Below are 20,907 nucleotides of genomic sequence, written 5' to 3' on the forward strand. Positions count from 1 at the left end.
TTTTCAAGTGCTTTTCTGCATCCATTGAGACGATTTTATAATTTTTCTTAGTTAATGTAGTGATTGGTTGATTTTCAACTGTTAAAGCAACAATTGCATTCCATTTATCCTGGGATAAACTCCATTACGTCATAAAGTATTATCTTTTTTATATATTGTTGGATCCAATTTGCTAATATTTTGTAAAGAATTTTTACATCTGTGTTTATGTGAGAGATCTGGCTTATAGTTTTCTTGCAATCTATTGAGTTTGGGTTCATTTTGTTTCTTGGACAGGTAGGGATTTACATTTCATCAAATTTAGAAAAGTTTTGGCTGTTAATTTCTTTAGACATTTTGTCTGATGCCCCCTTCTCTTCTAGCCTTCAGGACTCCAATTACATGTATATTTCACCTCTTGTAGTAGTCTTACAGATCACTGATAATTTGTTTACTTTTCCCATTCATTTTTCTCTTCTTTTCGCTTTAATTTCCATTGCTGTTTGCAAGTTCACTGATTATTTTGCTGCAATATCAAATCGCCTGTTAAACCCTTCCAGTTTATTTTTCATTTTGACATTGTAGTTTTTATCTCCAGAAGTTTGATTTGCATCTTTAAAAAAAGTCTTTCATGTATCTACTTAACATGTTTAATCTTTCCTGTAGCTTCTTGAACATATGGATAGAGTTATAAGTTTCACTATCTTTGTTTCCTAATTGTATCATTTTTAAAAAAATTATTTCATTGACATCATATTGGTTTATAACATTGTGTAATTTCAGGGTACATTATTATATATCAGTTTCTGTGTAGACTGCATCTTGCTCATTCCCAATAGTCTAGTTTTCACCCATCACGATACGTGTGTCCCTTTACCCTTTTCCACCTCCCCCCTACCTACTTCCTCTCTGGTAATCTAATTTGTTCTCCTTATCACTATGTTTGTTTATCTTCCACATGAGTGAAATCATACCATGTTTGTCTTTCTCTGTCTGGCTTTCTTTACTTAACATAGTACACTCAGTGTCCACCCATGTTGTTGCAAATGGGACGATTTTGTCTTTTTTTTTATGGCTGAGTAGTATTTCATTGTATTTATACACTGCATGTTCTGTATCCATTCATCAGTTGGTGGGCACTTGGGTTGCTTCCACATCTTGGCTATTGTGAATAATGCTGCAGTGAGCATAGGAGTGCATAAGTCTCTCTGGATTGCTGATTTCATGTTCTTTGGATAAATACCCAGTAGTGGGATAGCTGGATCGTATGGTATTTCTGTTTTTAATTTTTTGAGAAATCTCTGTACTGTTTTCCATAGTGGCTATACCAGTTTGCATTCCCACCAGCAGTGTATGAGGGTTACCTTTTTTCCATAGCCTCTCCAACATTTGTTATTTTTTGTCTTGTTAATTATAGCCATTCTGACAGGTGTAAAGTGATATCTCATTGTAGTTTTGATTTGTCTTTCCCTAAAAATTAGTGATGTTGAACATCTTTTCATGTACCTATTGGCCATCTGTATATTTTGGAAAAACATCTGTTCATATCCTCTGCCTGTTTTTTGATCAAATTTGTTTTTTTGTTGTTGACTTGTATGAGTTCTTTATATATTTTGGAAGTTAACCCCTTGTCAGATACATGGTTTAGAAATATTTTCTCCTAGTTGGGGGGTTGTCTTTTCGTTTTGTTCCTGGTTTCCTCTGCCTCGCAGAAGCTTTTTAGCCTGATGTAGCCCCATTTGTTTATTTTTTCTTTCGTTTCCCTTACTCGAGTAGACATGGTATTCAAAAAGATGCTGCTAAGACCGATGTCAGAGTGTACTGCGTATACTGTCTTCCAGGAGTTTTATGGTTTCAGATCTTACATTCAAGTCTTTAATCTGTTTTGACTTAACTTTTGTGTATGGTGTACTTTCATTCTTTTGCACATGGCTGTCCAGTTTTCCCAACACCATTTATTGAAGAGACTTTACTTTCTCTGTTGTATGTTCCTGGCTCCTTTGTCAAAAATTAGCTGTCCAAAGATGTATGGTTTTATTTCTGGGCTTTCAGTTCTGTTCCATTGATCTGTGTGTCTGTTTTTGTGTCCCTACCATGCTGTTTTGATTATTATAGCTTTTTAGTATATTTCGAAGTCAGGAATTGTGATGCATCCAGCTTTGTTGGTTTTTCTCAGGATTGTTTTTCCTATTTGGGGTCTTTTGTTGTTGCATATAAATTTTAGGATTCTTTGTTCCATTTCTGTGAAGAATGGCATTAGGATTCTGCTTGGGATTGCATTGAATCTGTAGATTTGCTTTAGGTAATAAGGACATTTTAACTGTGTTTATTCTTCCAATCCATGAGCATGGAATATCTTTCCTATTCTTTACGTCTTCTTTGATTTCTTTCAATAATGTTTTATAGTTCTCAGTGTATAGGTCTTTCACCTTCTTGGTTAAATTTTTTTCTAGATGTTTTATTCTTTTTGTTGTGATTGTTAAGTGGGATTGTATTCTTCACTTCTCTTTCTGCTAGTTTGTTATTGCTGTATAGAAATGTAACTGATTTTTGTAAGTTGACTTTGTACCCTACAAATTTGCTGTGGTTGTTGATTATTTCTAATAGTTTTCTGGTGGATTCTTTAGGGTTTTCTATATATAAGATCATGTTGGTCACAAACAGCGAGAGTTTTACTTCTTGCTTTCCAATTTACATAGCTTTTATTTCTTTTTCTTGCCTAATTGCTCTGGCCAAAACCTCCTATGTTGAATAGGAGTGACAAGAGTGGGCACTCTTGTTCCTGTTCTCAGAGGGATAGCTTTCAGTTTTTGATCGTTAAGTATGATGTTAGCTGTGGGTTTGTCATATATGGCCTTTATTATGTTGAGATACTTTCCTTCTCTACCCATTTTATTGAGAATTTTTATCATCAATGGATGTTGGATCTTGTCAGATGCTCTCTTTGCATCTATTGAGATGATCATGTGATTTTTATTACTCATTTTGTTAATGTGGTGTATCATGTTGATTGATTTGCCGATGTTGAACTATCCCTGCATCTCTGGTATAAATCCCACTGGATCATGGTGTATGATCCTTTTAATATATTGCTGTATTTGATTTGCTAATATTTTATTGAGGATTTTTGCATCTATGTTCATCAGCGACATTGGCCTGTAATTTCCCTTTTTTGTGTTGTCTTTGTCTGGTTTTGGTATCAGGGTACTGTTTGCCTTGTAGAATGAGTTAGGAAGTGTTCCTTCTTCTTCAATTTTTCAGAATAGTTTGAGATGGGTAGGTGTTAAATCCTCTTCGAATGTTTGGTAGAATTCTCCAGAGAAGCCATTTGGTCCTGGACTTTTGTTTTTTGGGAGGTGTTTGATTAATGTTTCAGTATCTTGTGGTTGGTCTATTCAGATTCTCTATTTCTTCTTGATTCAGTTTTGGGAGGTTGTATGAGTCTAAGAATTTATCCATTTTTTCTAGATTGGCATATAGTTCTTCATCATATTTTCTTATAATCCTTTGTATTTCTGTGCTATCTGTTGTAATTTCTCCTCTTTCACTTAATAACTATTTATTTGAGCCTTCTCTCTTTTTTTCCTAGTGAGTCTGGCTAAGGGTTTGTCAATTTTGTTTATCTTCTCAAAGAACCAGCTCTTAGTTTCATTGATCCTTTTCATTTTTTTTAAGTCTCTATTTCATTTATTTCTGCTCTAATTTTTATTATTTCCCTCCTTCTGCTGACTCTGGGCTTTGTTCTTCTTTCTCTAGTTCTGTTAAGTATAGTTTAAGATTACTTATTTGAGATTTTTCTATTTGTTGAGGTAGGCCTGTATTGGCATAAATTTCCCTCTTAGCACTGCTGTTGCTGCATCCCTAAGAGTTGGTATGTTATGTTTTCATTTTCATTTGTCTCTAGATATTTTTAAATTTCTCCTTTGATTTCTTCATTGAGCCAATGGTTTTTCACTATCATGTTGTTTAGTCTCCACATATTTCTGACTTTCTTAGCTTTTTTCTTGTAGTTGATTTCTGTTTTCATTGTGGTCAGAAAAGACACTTGATATGATTTCAACCTTCTTAAATTTATTTCTTCTTAAATTCAATCTTCTTAAATTTATTTAGGCTTGCCTTCTTTCCCAACATATGGTCTATCTTTGAGAATGTTCCATGTGCACCTGAGAAGAATGTGTATTCTGCAGTTTTGGGATGGCGTTTTCTCCATATATCTATTAAGTCCATCTGGTCTAGTGTTCCATTTAACATTTTAGCTCTTTCCTTGTTGACTTTTTGTCTGGATGATCTATCCATTGGTGTAAGTAGGGTGTTGAGGTCTCTTACTATTATTGTGTTGCTGTCAATTTCTCCCTTTAGGTCTGTTAATAGTTCCTTTATATACTTTGGTGCTCCTGTGTTAGGTGCATATATATTTATAAGTGTTATGTCTTCTTGGTGGAATGTCCCTTTTCTCATTATATAATACCCCTCTTTGTCTCTCATTATCTTTTTTATCTTGAAATCTGCTTTCTCTGATTTATGTATGGCAGCATCTGCTTTCTTTTGCTTGCCATGTGCTTGGAGTATCATCTTACATCCCTTCACTCTGAGCCTATGTTTGTCTTTAGAGCTGAGATGTGTTTCCAGGAGGCAGCATATTGTTGGGTCTTGTTTTTTAATCCATCCCGCCACTGTGTGTCTTTTGATTGGAGAATTCAATCCATTTACATTTAGAGTGATTTTGTATATGTAAGGGCTTAATACTGCCATTTTATCTCTTGTTTTCCAGTTCTATATTTCCATTGTTTCTTTTCCCTTCTATTTCTGAATGCCATTTCAGTTTGGTCGTTTTCTGTGATGATTTCTCAGTTTTCTCTTTAGTTATGATTTGTGGTTCTGCTCTGATATTTTGTTTAATGGTTACAATGAGGTGTGTGTGAAAGATCTCGTAAGTGAGATAGTCTATTTTCTGATAGCCTCTTATTAGCCTAAACAAGTTCCATCTCTTGTTCCCCTTCTGAGTTATCGTCACAAAGTATTATTTTTGGGTTGTGAGTTTGTGACTAAATTGAAGTGTTCATAGTTATTTTTGATGCTTTCCTTCCCTTTATCTTTATGTTATAATTAAGTGTTTGCTAACCTATTCTGATAGAGAGCTGGAATTTTCTGATCTTGTGTGTTTATCTCCTTGTTCAAAGCTTTGTAAACCTTTACCTTTTTGTTTCAGGTAGGAAGTCTTCCTTCATCATTTCTTGTAAGGCAGGTCTAGTGGTGATAAACTCCCTCAGATTTTGTTTATCTGGGAAAGCTTTTATTTCTCTATCATATCTGAAGGATCATTTTGCTGGATACAGTATTCTTGGCTGAAAGTTTTTGTCTTTTTGCATTGATGTAATTAGGAGTTCTGTTGGCTTCATGTCCTTGTAGGTTCAGCTCCATCCCAGGTTTGGGAAGCTCTCAGCTGTTATTTCTTTGAACAAACTCTCTGCTCCTTTCTGCCGCTCTTCTTCCTCCTCCCCCCTTCTCCCTCCAGTATACCTACAATCCTTATATTACTTTTCCTAATTGAGTTGGACATTTCTCACAGAATTTCTTCATTCTTTAAAAATCTTAGTTCTGCCTTCTCAACCTGAAGCATTTCTGTATTTCTATCATGTAATTCATAATTCTCTCCTCCATCATGTCTGCTGTATTTTTTATCATTTCTACATTATTTTTTATCTCATTGATTGTGTTCTTCATATCCAGAATTTCTGTATATATTTTTTAAGGGCTTCAGTCTCTTTGGTGAAGTATTCCTTCTGTTCATTAATTTTATTTCTGAGCTCATTGAACTATCTTTCTGTGTTTTGTTGTAACTTGTTGAGTTTATTTATGACAACTATTTTGAATTCTCTGTCATTTAGATTGTAATCTTCTGTGACTTCAGGATTGGTTTCTGGAGACTTGTCATTTTCCTTCTACTCTGCAGTGTTACTGTAGTTCTCCTGGTGTTTGATACATTGATCTTCTGCTGGTACATTTGTGGTAACATCATATTGTAGATTATGTAGCTGGGATGACAGGGGCTATGTTTTTTGATCCTGCCCTGTCTGCTGGTAGTTGTGATGGTTGGGCCACTCTGCGTTCATGTGGGCTGGTTGTAGCTGTTTGGCAGATTGTGCTCATGCTGGCGCAGCCTCTGTGCTTCGTGGGTGTCATGTGGCTGGGTGCTATGCTTGGTGGGCAGGTTCAGCTGAGCTGCTTCTCTAGGTAGGAGAGGCACTTTTTTGTGGGCAGAGCTGCCATGCTCAGCAAGGCACCAGCTGAGTTGCTGCACTAGGTGGGAGGGGCACTTTCGTTTGGGCCTGTGCTGCGTTCACAGGCAAGTTGGCTGAGCTGCTGCATTTGGTTGGTGGGGAGCCTTGGCACAGGGTGAGCTGCTGGCACTTGGTGGGGAGCTCTCATGTAGGTGGGCCACTGTGGCATGGTGTGTGCTTCCGCAGGCTGGACCACCACTCCAACAGTGTTTGTGTGTGGGTCTTGCTGCCTGCGTCTCCTCTCCTTCACTCACAGTTGAGCTGGCCACTGTGTGAAGATCTGTGACCTGGATTGCTGTCTCTGGGGAGGGGAAAGTGTCTGCTCACCTAGTTCCACTGTGTCCTGGGGATCCATTCCACCCACCTTCAGATGTATGGCTGTGTGGATCTCTTAGGTGTCCTGTTGTGCTGTGTAAGGAATCTTCTGTTGGTTAATGAATGTCCATTTAGTTGTAACTTAGAGGGGAGAGATACAGGGAACATCTCACTCTTCCATGATGCTGATGTCACTCCTCATTTTTTCATTTCTGGGTTTTATTCAATTGTACGATTTCTCTCTTCATTATAGGTTACATTTTTCTGCTTCTTTGTATGCCTGGTAATTTTTTACTTGATTACAGACATTTTAAGTTTTACCTTATTGGATGCTGGATATTTTTGTATTTTAATAAATTTTCTTAGGCTTTATACTAGTATGTGGTTATTTAGAGACAGTTTCATCCTGTCAGGTCTTGCCTTATAGTATATGCGACTAGAGAAACATTTAGCCTTGAGCTAATTTTGCTTTGCTATTGGGGCAAAACCATTCTGAGTGCTGTAACAGATGCACCCAGAATGAGAGTTTTTACTTTGGCGAGAACGGCAGCTGTTCTGGCCCTGTGTGAACTTGGAGATTATTTCCTCTAAAACTTTAACATTATTGTTTACCAGGCTTTGGGTAATGTTCTCTTATGCATACACTGATCTCTACTCTGCTTAAGAATAGAAGGGGACTCTGCACTTCTCCAGAGTCCTTTCTCTGTGCTGCTGTCTCCTCTCTGGTACTATGCCCTGTGAACTTAGGCCACTTTGGCCTCGCTGGCTGCCTAAGCTCTCTCTCTTCAACTGAGAGAGACCTCCAGGCTCTGCCTGAGTTCCTTTCTGCTCTGTTGCTTGAAAACTCTCCAGGCAGTAAGCTGGGGCAGTCATAGGGTTTTCCTTGTTTGTTTCCTTTCTCTCAGGGATCACTGTCGTACATTGTCTACTCTCTAATGTCTGAAACTGTTGTTTTCTGTGTTGTCTTTTTTTTTCCATTGGTTCAGCCAAGAGTGTAAATTTGTTCCCTGTTATTCCATCTTATCCAGAAGCAGAAATCTCTCATGTGCCTGGAAGTTCACTGTATACCTGCAGTAGTTTAAAAATAAAAGCCAAATTCCCTGAGTGTTCTAAATCAACAAAACCAAATTTATGTTTTTACTTTGAGCTTATTTACACCTGACCGTAATAAGTCTAGTTATCTAATTTCTATAATGATAGTAGCTAACATTTATTGCATTTTTATACTATGATAGCACTGTTTTATGTGGTTTGCATGAATTGTCTCATAAAAATTATACAATGATTTGTGAGGATAAGACACATTTTGCAGATAAAGAAACTGAGTCCCATGCTTGACCACTGTTAACGGTATTAGAAATTTATGGAGTCCCTCCATATCATGTTAGAAGCAGCAGATTAGAAGTAAGGGGGGATGGGGCTGCCCCCGTGGCCGAGTTGTTAAGTTTGTGCGCTCTGCAGCAGGCGGCCCAGTGTTTCGTTGGTTCGAATCCTGGGCGTGGACATGGCACTGCTCATCAAACCACGCTGAGGCAGCGTCCCACATGCCACAACTAGAAGGACCCACAACAAAGAATATATAACTATGCACCGGGGGGCTTTGGGGAGAAAAAGGAAAAAAATAAAATCTTTAAAAAAAAAAAAAAGTAAGGGGGGAAAGAATCTTTTTATAAGAAGGAGAAGTAACTGTTTACACCATTTAGTTATTTATACCCTTATCTACTCATTGATTCTGCAAATATTATTCTTCATTTCTTGTATGCCAGGCATAGAGGTAGAAAAAGTATCAAAAGCAGATGGAAGGGGCCGGCCCCATGGCTGAGTGGTTGAGTTCGCACGCTCTGCTTCGGTGGCCCAGGGTTTCGCTGGTTCGAATCCTGGATGCGGACATGGCACCACTTGTCAGGCCATGCTGGGGTGGCGTCCCACATGCCACAGCTGGAAGGACCCACAACTGAAAAGATACAAAACTATGTACCAGGGGGCTTTGGGAGAGACAGGAAAATAAAATCTTTAAAAAAAAAAAAAAAAAGCAGATGGAAGACCTAGAAACCATAGTCCTCTGGTTTTGTCTATTGAAGAGGCAGACCACTTTATGAGGGCAGCAGGCGTTACATATAATGGATGTTTTCTAAGAAATATTTAAATAAAAAGTTTATTTATCTGTATACCTCATTGAGGAGGGCAGGGGGTGTATCTGTTTCAGCTGTATCTAAAGGTTAGAATTTTATAAACTCTTATCGCTTTGTTAGAAAAACCTGCAGCAGAACCTAGGCAGAACAATGCTTCTATTAGCAGAAAATTTTCATATTTTAATTTTCTGGTTTTAGCCACCATGATATGTTGTATTGTTTAAGTATTGGTGTTTGGTCAGACTAGTGTAGAGTATTTGATATCTTCATAAACGCAGTGGGACTACCATCATAAACTGTCACATTTACCCAAGTTTATTTTATTTATAAAAGTATAGCTTGAATGTTTCTTCCTCCATTATGGCAGGGTTCAACTTTGGTAGGCATTATTATCTAGAACAGGAGTTGGCCAAATCTGGTCTGCTGCCTGTTTTTGTAAATAAAGTTTTGTTGGAAGATAGCCATACCCATTTGTGTACTATTGTCTGTGGCTGCTTGTGCACTGTAAAGGCCAAACTGAGTTGTTGCAATAGATACGTTCTGGCCACAAAGCCTAAACTATTTGGTTTCTGGCCCTTTACGGAAAAAACTTGCTGATTACCTAATACATGAGTTATAATTTTTGGAAGTTATCTTTCTTTTGATGAAAAATGGAAAGCTAGACAAGCATTGTTGTTTTAGGTTTAGTATGAATGAAACCTAAGGTGCTCATTAGACCTTCAGATTTTTTGAGAGGCAGGTTTAATTTTTGGTGCATTGTTTATTTGAAAATACTGTTTATTATATTTCATAAATTCATTCAAATTTATAGTGCTTTTGTTGTATGAGTGTGGAAAGAAAATTTAAAAACCTAAAGATTAAAAGAAACATGAAACCTGTCAACTAATAAGAAGGTATGGACTTAGATTTCCATTCAAACGAAACAGTTTAAAAAACAAAATAACAATCATGGCAAAATGTTATAAGACACTCAGGGAAATGTGAACATTGATTGAATGTGTGTTTTAATTCTAAAGGTTTTTTGTTAATTTTTTTAGATGTCAATTGGTTATGTTGTGGTTGTATTTTTTAGAGAGTTATTTTTTGAGATGCATGTTAAATTATTTATATTGGAAATTATATGATATCTGGGATTTGCTTCAAAATAATCTGGGTAGGGGTATAAATGAATGAGATTAGCAAAGTATTAATAATTGATGAAATAGGGTGATGATCCATTGAGTTCATTACACTGTTCTCTGTAATGTATATGATTGAAAATTTCTATAATAAAAATTTTTTGAGAGTTAAATTCTATTTAATTTGGTTGTTATATGTTATTTCCAAATATAGGAGGTTCTCCTTCATTTGTACTTTGTGTCTGTAAACTTTAAATAATCAATAGCCACTAATTCATCTTTCCTCAATTTTGTATATTTATGTTGAACAAAAAAGTAATAGGTAAAATAGATAGAAATCTGTTTTTAAGTCCAAAGAAGCAGCTATTGTTTTCTCCTATATCTTTCTCATCCAGAATAATGTATTTTAATTATCAGAGTCCCTGAGGATTTTTGAGAACTTTCTGAATCACTAAATTACACATTTTTAGACTGATTGTAAAGTCATGGTTCTTTGAAAATAGGTGGTTTCCATCCGGAAGACTGTAATTTGCATCACTGTATTTGCCCAGACAGCCCTTTTGGGATGTTTGGTGCTGTTAGAACTGGCAGCAGCACCTGTAGCTCAGCTTATGGAAGGTTTTTATCACCCCACCTCAGTGCTAGTCTCAGGAGAGTGTTGCTTTTGTTTTATAACACTTTAGATGTGCTTTAATGTAAATTAAGATGAGTATAACACAGGGAAAATGCTATCCTTTGGGGAATTTTGACACCCTAGCTTATTATTTTGTTTACTGTCTTGCTAATGTTTATTTAATGCTTAGTATGCTTCAGGCACTATTCTAAATGCTTGGAATATATTGATGTCAATGAAAAAACAAAAATCCCTGCTCTTTTAAAGCTTATGGTTTATTTGGGGAAGGCAGAAATAAACAATAGAACTAATATGTAAATTATAAAGTATGTAGTATGTTAGAAGGCAGGAAAAAGAAAAAACGTGAAAAGAACAGAATGAGAGGGTTTAGAGTACTGAGTAGGGGAGTGCAATGTGTTGGGGTACAGTTTTAAATAGGCCTAATCAAGGAGAAATATTTGAGCAGATGAGGGAATTTGCCATTTGGGAAATAAGGGAAGAGTTTGACAGAGGGAGCAGTCAGGGTGAAGGCCTTGAGGCAGGAGTCCCCTTGGTATGGTTGTGTTTTCACAAGAGGCTGGAGTAGGGTAAGCAAGAGGGCAAGAGAAATAAGAGTTGATGTGAGGAGAGAGCAGAAAGGATCAGATCACTTGGGAACTTGTAGATTCTTGGGAAGACTCCAGTTTCCACACTAGAGTCCTCACAAGAGGTTTTGCAGGATTTTGACAAGAGGATGTCATTATCTGACTTGTGTTTTAGAAGGATGTCAGTGGCTGGTGTATTGAGAATAGACTGGGGCAACGGGCAGAGCAAGGCAAGCATGAAGTGATGAGGCCATTACAACAATACAGATAACAGATGATGGTGGCTTAGACCAAGGTGGTGGCAGTGGAGGTGATGAGAAGTGGTCAGATTCTGAATATATTATAAAGGTAGAGTCAGTGGGATTTTCTAATGGATCAAGGTGAGACTTCTCTAAAAGCTTTGGAGAGTCAGAGGAGTGTTTGAGAAAAATTTCACTTGGTACTGCATTTAATGTTCTGGAAAGTTATTTTTTTGACTTGTGGCTATAGTTTTTATCAAAAGCTCATGTAGCTTTACAGCCTTTTAAAATGATTTTGACAGCAGTTTTTGTGTGATAGTGAACTACTAGACAGGTAATTTTTGATAGTAAGGAAAGGTCAGATATTCAGTATTCTTACCCATAAGATGGAGTTCAAACACTCACCTTCCCATGAATGTTATAAAATGCTTAAAGTATTTACAAACTTGCCTAGCAGATAATGGCAAATTGATTTTATTTAGAATCAAGCCTATGAATGATTAAGAAATGAAAAATAAAACTAAGAATATTTTGTAAAATGCCATTGATACCAGATACTGGGATTGAACCCAAAATGCCCAATGATTATTCTGAGAATACTTAGATTCAGCTCCAAGCTTCTGTCCTGATTGTTTAATTTACTACTTCAGCATCTCTTTTACATCTTTGTGGAAGAGAAATTGTTTGTTTTATCAAATTGTTTTTCTAGAAGAAGGAAGTGCTAAAAATGCCATCAGGACAGCTCAGCTTGCATCCAAGTTTCTGTTTCAGTTATTCTTCCATTTGAACTTTATGTGATGGCTTTTCTTTGCAGTGGTCTTCATTTGATGTAAGAATAGGAGAAATTGTTTTCTGTTTTAAGAATCTTTTAGAATTTTTAAAATATAGACGTTTGAAGAGGTAAGGTTGTTTATTCTTTTTGACCTTTTCTCCTCTCTTTTTTCAATGCTCCCTGCATGCCTACTTTTATATATAGTGGAAAACAGTTATTGGGCTTAACCGTTTAGTTTCTCATTGGAACTACGTGGATGTGTTTCTGAGTGTCTGCTTAGATTTTGTTTTGCCAGTCTGTCACTGGTCTTGTTAACAATTGAGTCTCAAGACTTCAATATGTATTACTTTGGGTTTTTAGTGTTGGACTGATTAGAAGAACAGAAACAAAAAATAGAGAGCAGAAAACTAATGAGTAGGCACAAGTTCAAGGAATCCATTACTAGCTGTTTGAAATCTTTAAGAAGTTGGCGATGGAAGGAGATGAAGTGATTCATTATGGTGGTAACTGCTTGCTATTACTGTGTTAGGGAATCAGTTAATTATACTGCATGCTATTTGAAATCTTTGAAAGTCTTTTACGGTTAGCTAACAGTATCCTTTTATTCACTTTATTATGTTAAATCTTACAGCTTACGACTTAAAAAATTGCTTTTTGGGACACCACAGTACTTTACTTATCACAATAAAAGTGATTCTGAGGATCATGAATGTATTTTTGTTGCATCAAGGCTTAGAAATGTAAGCACATCTCATTTGTTTGGGCGTCTCTAGATGTACCCACTCATTTTGGGTAGATCCAGGTGTTATACTAGGCAAGAATACCAAATCTGAAGACATTTACTTAAACTTTGACTCTTTACCTGATTAAATAGATCTTGTGGTGGGTAAAGTGAGTACCATATTTATCCAAGATAAATTTTAATATTTTCCACTGGGAAATCAACTATTTTTACTTCTTCTTAGACTGGATTTGCCAATTTTTACTTGTTAGTTAATTGCAAATGAAATTGTACCATTTCCAATTGTAGAAATTCTAACTTGGGGAAGATCTAAAAGAAATTTTGGGGGCAATTAGCCATATTATAATTTTGAGGTCAATCTAGAATTATATCTATATACAAGACTTTTCTTCAATTGCCTTACTGTATTACTTTATTGAATATGTAGGAAAAGATGACACTGAATTTTTAAAAGAATAATTTTTCTGTTAGCTTTTTAGTTGGAGAAGGAGCCTACAGATGGGCAGTGGATCATGGAATACCCTCTTGCCCTCCGAACATCATGACCACAAGTGAGTAAAAACTTTTCAAAATTCAGCTATATTAGCATGTATACCTGAAAGTATTACATTGCTGTTGACCCATATAGCACCAATATTTTAGGAAGAAAGCTTATATGTTGAAATATTTATAGTTAAAAGATATGTAGAAAGTTATTTGATTTTAAGCCACCTGTATATTCCTGAGGTCCCCCCATTGTTTTATCATGCTTTTATAGAAGTACTGCTAAAGGATCCCTTTTGTGTTACTTAAAATAATTACTAATAATAAAACCATAATACTACCACCTCAGAAAAAGAGATGAAAACGTAGGTCAACATTTAACTGTCCTTGAGCTGAAGAAGGCCTTTCTGGGTATCAAGTACAAGAGAAGGAAAATCAAAAGTGTGACTACAGAAGAGTTAAGATTGAAAAAACACTTATAAATTGACAAAGGGACACATATCCTTAATTTATGAAGAGGCTTACCAAATTAAAAACCACACAAATACATGTAATACCCCAATAGAAATATCATCAAAAGTCATAAGTAGATAATATAACATAGCTAGTAGGGAGATTCAAATTAAAAGGAGTACAGGCTAAATTTGTTCCTTCTTAATTTGTGCAAGAGTTAAAAAATATTCCTGCTGGTAAGTCTACCTTGAAATGAACATATGCATTATAGATGCAAACGTAAATTGGTAGAAAAATTAGGGAACAGCCAATAGATCAAAAGCCTTAAACCTATTCTGGTTCTAGGAACTTGTCATTAGAGATGTAGACAAAGATTTACGTAGAAGGGTGCTCAGTGAGCATTATTAATAATATCAAAAAATTTGAAAAACTCTTATGTTCAACACAGAGGAGTGTGAGTAAATAAATTATCATGATCTTACAATGAAATGTTATGAAATACCTGGAAATTGTTATCAAGACTGATGTCTAATACTGATTAAATCTAATGACTGAAAAAAGTGAAAAAATGAGTTATAAATATGTGTATATGTGTATTTGTGTGTTTTATATGTCTATTTAAAAAAATCATGCCTACATAATTATGACTAAAAAGACAAATATTAGAAACATATGCTACTTTTTTAAGTTAAATTTTTATTTTCTATCAAAGTAATCTATGAATATAATTTAAATAATGAAATGAAAAAATGAGGATTCATTAGCTCCAGGGAAACCAAGTTGTATAACAAGAAATGATTATATATCATAGCAAGTATATAATAAGGATCAGCTCATAATAATGTTATATTCAGAATAAATAGTCATGTAGCTTAAAGTTGTAGCATAGGGAGACTGGAAGGAAGAGAAATCTGTTTATGTCAGGGGTGCAGGGAATATGAGAACCCTAAATTCTCATAGTCCTCATCACTTATTCTGCCTTAAAATCTTCCCAATGGAACTTGTTATAAAGTTCTTATATCAGGCAAACAAATCAGGTCATCTGCCGATTCCATTTTGGTTTCTTTGGAGCCGTGCCACCTGGTACCTTGGAGTCTGGAGTGAGTGCTCACTAGTCCTGCTGTGTAGCTGTCATCCCTGGTCTTCACTTTACCATCTTTTTGGGATTCCTTCCTTCTCTCTCCAATATCAGTTCCCTGTTTCCTGAATCTCATGTGTTGTTCTTTCTTGTTTTACCCCCTCATATGGAACAAGTAAGACTGGAAATTGAATTCCCTTAGGGTTTATTTGTGTGTGTGTGTGTGTGTGTGTGTATGAGGAAGATTGACCATGAGCTAACATCTGTTGCCAATCTTCCTCTTTTTGCTTGAGAAGATTGTCACTGAGCTAACATCTGTTCCAGTCTTTCTCTGTTTTATGTGGGATGCCACCACAACATGGCTTGATGAGCGGTGCCGGGTCTGTGCCCAGATCTGAACTTGCGAACCCCAGGCCACTGAAGCGGAGTGCACAAACTTAACCACTATGCCACCAGGCTGGCCCCTCCCTTAGGGTTTTGAAGAAATTGCTGTCTTCTAGTTTCCAATCTTGCTATTATGCCATCTGCTGGCATTTTGATTCCCAGTTCTTTATGGTGTATTTTTTCTCTTTGGAAGGAAGCTCTTAATTCCCATGTTCTTATTGTCTCAATGAATCATCTTGGGATGGATCTTTTTTTATTCATTATGCTGGGTACTCATTTTGGACTTTCTTTTTTTTTTTTAAGATTTTTTTTTTCCCTTTTTCTCCCCAAAGCCCCCTGGGACATAGTTGTATATTCTTTGTTGTGGGTCCCTCTAGTTGTGGCATGTGGGACGCTGCCTCAGTGTGGTTTGATGAGCAGTGCCATGTCCGCGCCCAGGATTCGAACCAATGAAACACTGGGCCGCCTGCAGCGGAGTGTGCGAACTTAACAACTCGGCCACGGGGCCAGCCCCCCTGGACTTTCAATCTGGCAATTCATGTGCTTCAGTTTTGGGGACATTAAAAAAATTTGTGTAATAATCTCTTTCCTACCTTTCCTCTATTTTATTTTTCTAATTTCTATAAATTAGATGTTCAATCTTGTGCTCCAATCCCTTGTATCTTTTTCAAAAATTACTTTTGGTCTTTTTAAAAATTTCTATCTTTTGTCCCACTGTCTGGGAAGTTTCTTCAGTTTTATCTCCCAAACCACCTACTGCTTATAGATTTATAATTTCGATTTTCATATTTTTTAATTTCTGGAGATTCATCTGTGATTAATAGTTTTAAAACATGGTATTCTTTTTGTTTCATTAACTCATTATTTTCACTTATCTCTCTTAGGATATTCTGGTCTAAAATTTGTTCTCTTCTGCTGTTTCTCCTTCCTGTGTCTTACTGTTTGTTTCAGACTCTAATACATGTTAGCAAATTTCCTCAACTGTCTAGTGACTCTCTGATGTTTTCATATTCATGAGTGAGACACTTAAAAGCCAACTGGGGGGCCAGCCCCATGGCGTACTGGTTAAGTTCATTGTGTTCTGCTTTGATGGCCCAGGTTCACAGGCTCAGATTCCAGGCGTGGACCTGCACTACTTGTCAGCCATGCTTTGGCGGTGACCCACATATAAAGTGGAGGAAGATTGACATGCATGTTAGCTCAGGGCTAATCTTCCTCAGCAGGGGAAAAAAAAAGCCATTTGGAAGCTTTGTGTGTGAGGACAGGTCTGGCGGACCTCAGTTGGGGGTGGCGTGATCAGACTTTTTGTTGAGGGAGGTCCCAGGTGTTCCCCCCATGAAACCAAATGTCTGTGTATTTTTCTTTAGGATAAGTCACAGAGAAATGTTGCTAGCTCTGGCAGGGCAGTAGCCAGTACACTGGTACATAACAAGGGCAGGGGCTGGAGGTCGCACCTTTCCTTTTTCAGGCTTTTATGTAAAACTCTGTGTTAGGGAGAGCCCCTGATATCTGCTTCCAGCTCTGCTTGCTGTCCACTAATTTGGGGCCCATCTGGTTCAGCCTCTCTAAAGAGTTAACCTCATGTTTTCTGCAGTGTGAGCAGGGGATTTAGGAATCTACGTGTTCTTGATTGACATTTTCTGCCGGTTCTCCTGTTTTTAGTCCCAATCTGGCTTTCAGAGAGATGAGGTACCTTTTATTCTGAGCTTTTCTGATGTTTTTTTTGGGCAGGAACTAATTTACTTTCACAGAGATTAGTGCTTTGTGATGTCTTGACTACTGGGCATTGGGATTCATCTTCCTCTGCTCACTTAGTTACTGTTTGTCCACTTGCTTTTTTCTTTTTTTTGAGGAAGATTATTCCAGTGCTAATAGCCACCACTAATCCTCTTTTTTGCCGAGGAAGATTGGCCCTGAGCTACCATCTGTGCCCATCTTCCTCTACTTCATATGTGGGATGCCTGCCACAGCATGGCTTGATAATTGGTGCGTAGATCTGCACCTGGGATCCCTACCAGTGAACCCCAGGGCACTGAAGCAAAGTGAGTGAACTTAACTGCTGCACCACCTGGCCAGCCCTGTCCACTTGCTTTTATTTTCTAAAATTGCGTTGATATTGCCCTTCTTCTTATCATCATCCTTTGTGTATGTCAATCATTTTTCCCCCCTTAAATTTTTTGGTAAGGTTTTAGTAGGATGTGGAAGTGAACTTGTGTTCAGTCTGCCAATTTTGCTTCAGAACATTTATATAACATATTATATGTATAAGACTACTTTTTTGTTCTTCAGTAAGGTTTTATGAAATTTTGTAGTTGTCTTTCATTTTGGTTTTCCACATTTCATGATTAGTTTATTATTAGATATTTTGTAATTTTCTTCAGTATAGTTATATGAATAATATCTTTTTTTCTTCATTTTGTCATTTTAACCTCTTTATTGTGAACTATAATACACATACTTCTTGTAGGTGGCCAATTGTGTTGGTTTCAGGTTGGGGTTATAACAAACAGAGCTGCTACAAATTTTCTTGTCCAGGTATTCTGTATCAGAAGACTTTCTCTGGATACGCATTGTAGTAGAATTGCTGGACCAGAGTGTCTGCCTATCTTCAGCTTTACCAGATGTTGCCAAAGTGTTTTTCAGAATGGCTTTTACTTAGTATAATTGTTTTTTATGTATCATGTGTATGTATGTATGCATATGTATATGTTTGTATCCAATGTATGTATGTGTATATGCATATGTATATGTTTGTATCCAGCTATCTTGCTAAACTCTCATATTCATTCTTAATAATTTGTCTATGGATTCTTGTTGATTCCCTAAACTTGCAATCATACCATTTGTGAAAGATGATAGTTTTGTTTCTTTCCTTATAATCTTTATACTTTTTTCCTTCCCTTTTCACACTGGTAAAGGATCATCAGTATAGAGTTTAATAGAAGGGATGATAGTGGGCATTAATTTTAAGGATGATGCTTTGATTAAAAGTTTATAGGTATACTTCATTATATTTAAAGTTTTTTTTTTGCAAGATTTAAAAAAATTACAAATGAATCTTTAATTTTATTGGATTCTTTTTGTTTATTAAGAGGATGTTAATATGTTAGTTTGATGAATTACATTGATTTTTTTAAAAGTGTTAAAACAACCTCATATTCCTCATATTTATCACATACTGTATCATGCAAGGACCTAACAACACTTGCCTTTTTTTCTTTTCCTATAGTTGTATATTTTACTTGTACATATGTTAATAGCCCCACAAGAGACTTTGGTTAATTGATGTTCTTATTTTAAAGAAATGGCACTCTATCTAGTAATAATTACTGCCTTTAAGTTTTCTTGGTTGATATTAAAATAGTTGTAATAGCTTCTTTTGGTTAATGTTTGCATGTATATCTTTTTCCATGCTTTTGTTTTCAATCTTTGTATGTTCTTATATTCAAGATGTATCTCTTAGAAGCAATACGTATATATTAAAATTTTTTTGGGGGAAATATTTATATTTTAATTGGTACAGTAAGTCTGTTTACATTTAATGTAATTACTCACATTTAGATTTGAATCTATTCTTTTTGTGTGTGTGTGATAATTAAATCCACTCTTTTACTTTGTGCTTTCTATTTGTCTCACATGATCTATGTCATCTTTTATCTCATTTCTTGCCTTTTCTAGGATTATTTTCTGTTATTACATTTTCCCTTCTATTAATATGTTAATTTTTACCTTTTCTTACCATTCTGTAGAAGTTAACCTAGAGATTTTAACATGCATACTCGACTTATGAAATTCTATTAGAAAGTAGTAGTTTTTATCACTTCTCAGACAATGTGAGGACCATTGAATACGTGAATGAACTACATTTAAGATCTTCCCAACTTTGGTTTTCATATTTTAAGCTCTCTCTATATATTTAAAACACTGTGAAACATTATTGTTTTATTACAGTCAGTTTCATTTAGACTTGCCTAAATATATATCCTTTCCTTTGCACTTAATACCGTCCCCCCGCCACCTTTTTTTGCCTTTGAGCTTTCACTTTGTGTTATTTTCCGTTTCTGAAGAATATCCTTTAGCATTTTCCTTAGTACAGGTCTTGCTGGTAATGAATTTGTTCATTCTTGTTTATCTATTTTTATTTTTATTTCACCTTCATTTTTGAAGGATATTTTCACTGAATATAGTGTTCTAGGTCAGCAGACATTTCCTTTCAGCACATTGAAGATAATCAGTCCACTGTCTTGGGCTTCCATTGTTGCTGTTGAAAAGACTGCTGTCATTCTAACTGCCACTTATTTCAAGGTAACCTGTCTTTTTTCCCCTCTTGCTGTTTTTAGATTTTTCTCTGTTGTTATTCTTAGTCTCATTTATTTAATGTTTCTTGTTATTGACTTTTATGATTTTAATTTAATTTATGGATATTCTTTGGAATCATTAAATCTGTAAGTTAGTGGCTTTTATCATTTTGGAAAAATTCTTATCCAGTCAAAAAAATTACCTTTATTCCATTCTTTTATCCTTTGCCTTCTGAAATTCTAATTAAACAGATATTAGACCTTCTCACATTATCTTCTCTGTTTCTTAACCTTTCTTCTGTGTTTTCTATCATCTTATCTCTTTCAGCTATATTTTGGATAATTTTTTTCTCATCTGTCTTCCAATATACTAATTCCTTTTTTTTATATTCTATCAGCTACCAAACACATGCATTGAGATTTTAGTTTTGATTATTTGCTTTTTTATTTCTAGAAGTTTTCTTTCTCTTTTTGAAAAATAACCTATATTTTTTTTAGTTTATAGTATGAAATATTGATATTTTCATGTTTGTTGTCTATTCTTTAATCATTATAAGCATACTTGTTTTATATTTGTTTCTGGTAATTCCAATATTTGAAATCTACGTTGGGACTTTTTTCCTGCTTATTGTCATTCATGGTGCCTCATTTTCTTTGTGCCTGATTATCTTTGACTGTGTGCTTCTCATTACCCTTGAATAATTATTTATGTAGATTCACCCACGGCCTAGGATGAAGGTGTCTTTCTCCAGATAACTTTTTTTTGCTTTTACTTTTGCTGGGTATGTGTGCATCGTGTATGGGAAAAACACTCTTCTGCTTCTCCTTTACTCTCATGATATTGTCACACTCAGAACTCTTTACAACTCTACTGAGACCAGATGTGTGGCTTTTCCACACCAAGCAATTCTCTGACATCAGCTGAGTGTCCTACAATTCAATCCAATTCTGATTCTAAACAGAGTTAGTGCAGACCCTACAGGTTAAGTGCTCAGTCCCATAGGACTGCCTCTCTCCCGCTTTAGATGCCAATTGCAAGTCCAGGTTGTCTGTGTGCTTCTGACTGGCTATAAATCAGAGAACTCCCTCCTTGGGTTTGATTAATTTGCTAGTGTGACTCACAGCACTCAGGGAAACATTTTACTTACTAGAATACCAGTTTATTACAAAAGGATGTTAAAGGATATGAATGAACAGCTAGATGAAGCAATAGCGATAAGGCGAGGTCTGGAAGTGTTCTGGGCACAGGAGTGTCTGTTTTCATGGAGTTGAGTACATCACCCTCCCAGCATGTTAGATGTGTTCAGTTACCTGGAAGCCCTCTGAACGCTGTACTTTTGGGATTTTTATGGAGGCTTCATCATGTAGACATGTTCAGTCATTAGTTCAACCTCCAGTCCCTCTCTCCTTCCCAGATGCTGGGGATGGGGCTGAAA

The 20,907-nt window shown here is 36.0% G+C and overlaps 1 protein-coding gene across 11 annotated transcripts in view; it reads left to right on the forward strand.

Moving 5' to 3' along the window:
• The window catches only part of TASP1 (taspase 1), a 310,101-nt gene that overhangs the window by 56,291 nt on the left and 232,903 nt on the right, over positions 1–20,907 (forward strand). For 10 of the 11 annotated variants that reach the window (XR_011494551.1, XR_011494552.1, XM_070485553.1 and 7 more), the window contains one exon: positions 13,247–13,326. Coding sequence is in view for 9 of the 11 variants with exons in the window: in XM_070485553.1 (XP_070341654.1) it covers positions 13,247–13,326 (80 nt within the window). In the remaining 2 variants the exon portion in view is untranslated. Of the gene's footprint in view, positions 1–12,664; positions 12,774–13,246; positions 13,327–20,907 lie in introns of all 11 variants that reach the window. The other variant, XM_070485552.1, reaches the window with a different exon arrangement.

Source organism: Equus asinus, chromosome 15 (genome assembly GCF_041296235.1).
Source record: "Equus asinus isolate D_3611 breed Donkey chromosome 15, EquAss-T2T_v2, whole genome shotgun sequence".
Lineage (NCBI taxonomy): Eukaryota > Metazoa > Chordata > Mammalia > Perissodactyla > Equidae > Equus > Equus asinus.